This window comes from Helianthus annuus, chromosome 6 (assembly GCF_002127325.2).
Source record: "Helianthus annuus cultivar XRQ/B chromosome 6, HanXRQr2.0-SUNRISE, whole genome shotgun sequence".
NCBI lineage: Eukaryota > Viridiplantae > Streptophyta > Magnoliopsida > Asterales > Asteraceae > Helianthus > Helianthus annuus.
This window is the reverse complement of record NC_035438.2, coordinates 38,478,180-38,480,442: the sequence shown is the minus strand read 5'-3', so window position 1 is coordinate 38,480,442 and position 2,263 is coordinate 38,478,180. Positions and strand designations below refer to the sequence as shown.

The following is a 2,263-nucleotide window of genomic DNA, read 5'->3' as shown; positions in this document are numbered from 1 at the left end:
ATCCAGGAGGATTTCTTACGCCCCCGACAGAAAAACGAGACGATTAACGAAATAACAAACAACTTCTTGGATAAGATGAAGTTCTGCGGAGATTTTGTGAAGACAGAAAGAATGAAGATCAATCGCTATTATGGTATACTAAAGGCAGAATTTAGGGAGTTTATCACCCCCTCAAAATGTGAAACCCTTGATTAGCTTATTAATTAGGCTCGGGATAGAGAACTAGAGATTAAAAAGCAAGAGGAACGTGGCGAAAAGAGATCAATGGAAAAAGGGGCCACTTCAAGTCCGTCTAAGGAGGCGAAGTTTCAAGACCATGGAAAGAAGGATAAGTCGAAGGGTGGTATTACTCCTTGCAAGACATGTGGGAAACTTCATACTGGGGAATGCCTTTTAGGCAAGAAGGGGTGCTACAAATGTGGTGATGAAGGGCATACGTTTTACAAATGCCCTAACAACCCGAAGACTTGTTACAACTGTTTTCAAAAGTGGCATGTTAAGTCGGAGTGTCCTAAACTTCAGCAAGGGTCGAAGAAGGAGGGAAATAATGAGGAAAACTCTAGGGCGAAAGGGAGGATGTTTCAAATCACATCTGAAGAAGCCAAGGCCCATCCGAATGTGGTTTCAGGTACCTTTTTATTAAATTCCATACCAGTTTATGTTTTGTTCGATACTGGAGCCACTATGTCATTTATTTCAAATGAAATCGTACAGCATCCCTCATTTAAGATCGAACGAATGCCGATACCTTTAGAGGTAGAGATAGCCGATAGTAAGAACTATGTGTTACATGAGGTTTGTAGAAATTGTAAGTTCACTATAGAAGATGAAGAATTCGATATCGACCTCATACCTATGGTTTTGGGGGAGTTTAAAATGATAGTGGGTATGGATTGGATGGCGTGACACCACGTGGAGATTAATTGTGAAAATAAAATAATATTTGTCCAATCTCCAAGTGGAAGGCAACTGAGTATTCAAGGAGAGAGAAATGTAGAAACGAAATTGTGTACCCTCGTTCAAGCCGTTAAATACATACTTTACGGGAGTAGAACATACCTAGCTTATGTAGTAGACCTCGACAAAGTCTCCCGAAGCTTGAAGATGTTGAGATCGGGAACGAATTTCCGGATGTATTTCCGAAGGAATTGCCGGGACTCCCTCCCGAACGAGAAATTGAGTTTTGCATCGAATTAAATTCGGGTGCAAAACCGGTAGTGAAAGCTCCTTGTAGATTGGCCCCCACTGAGATGCGAGAGTTAATGACACGGTTACAAGATCTACTTGATAAGGGCTTTATACGCCCGAGTGTATCACCTTGGGGAGCACCTGTCTTATTTTAAAAAAGAAGGATGGGTCGATGCGCATGTGTGTCGACTATAGGGAACTGCACAAAATAACCATAAAGAACCTCCACCCCTTACCCAGAATTGACGATCTTTTCGATCAGTTACAAGGGGCGAATTGGTTCTCAAAGATAGACTTGCGTTCGGGATATCATCAAGTCAGGGTACGAGAAGAAGACATTGCAAAGACTGCATTTAGAACCCGATATGGACATTACGAGTTTCTAGTCATGTCCTTTGGGTTGACGAACGCGCCAGCAGCGTTTATGGATCTTATGAACCAGGTATGTCGACCCATGCTAGATAAATCTGTGATCGTGTTCATAGATGATATTCTAGTCTATTCGCGAAGCAAGGCTGAACATGCGAGACACTTGTGCGAAGTACTTGAAATTCTCCGTAAGGATAAACTTTATGCAGAATTTTCAAAGTGTGTCTTTTGGCTCAGAGAGGTGCAGTTCATGTCACACCCCGACCACGTAAAACAACAAATCGTGGTGGAAACGTCGGGGAGTTGTCACACCCCGATATTTCCACGTATTACCGGTGGGCCCGGTGAGGAGTATCGTGACGTAGTTGATATCATCATAGTCAAACAACACAAATTTAAATGCACAGCGGAAGCAGAAAGATAGATTCATTTCAACCAAATAAATTGTAATATTAAGTATCACAAGATAGTTGAAAATGATCCACAGGCGGATCGAAAGAAAAAGGAAATTGTTCAACAGACTTTAACATCTAGAGCTTGCGAGACTTGATTATTGATGCCTGGAGTAGCCAGCCTATTACGTATAGTACCTGCACTTAGCCTTTTTAGAAAATACGTCAGTTTACACTAGTAAATACAACTTAACTGACTCATTTTGAAAAGAGTTTAAAAATTTCTTTGAATGCACTTAGGCAAAAATATCTTT

At 41.2% G+C, this 2,263-nt stretch overlaps 1 protein-coding gene across 1 annotated transcript; it reads left to right on the top strand.

Annotated features, from left to right (window-relative positions):
* The first annotated feature begins 264 nt into the window (after positions 1–264).
* Positions 265–906, top strand: LOC110944629. Its single transcript, XM_022186283.1, has one exon. The coding sequence runs from the start codon at positions 265–267 to the stop codon at positions 904–906; it is 642 nt and encodes a 213-aa protein (XP_022041975.1).
* Positions 907–2,263: the final 1,357 nt, after the last annotated feature.

Coding starts and splice junctions, on each gene's coding strand:
- LOC110944629 (XM_022186283.1), top strand. CDS start 265: ATGGAAAAAGGGGCCACTTCAAGTCCGTCTAAGGAGGCGAAGTTTCAA.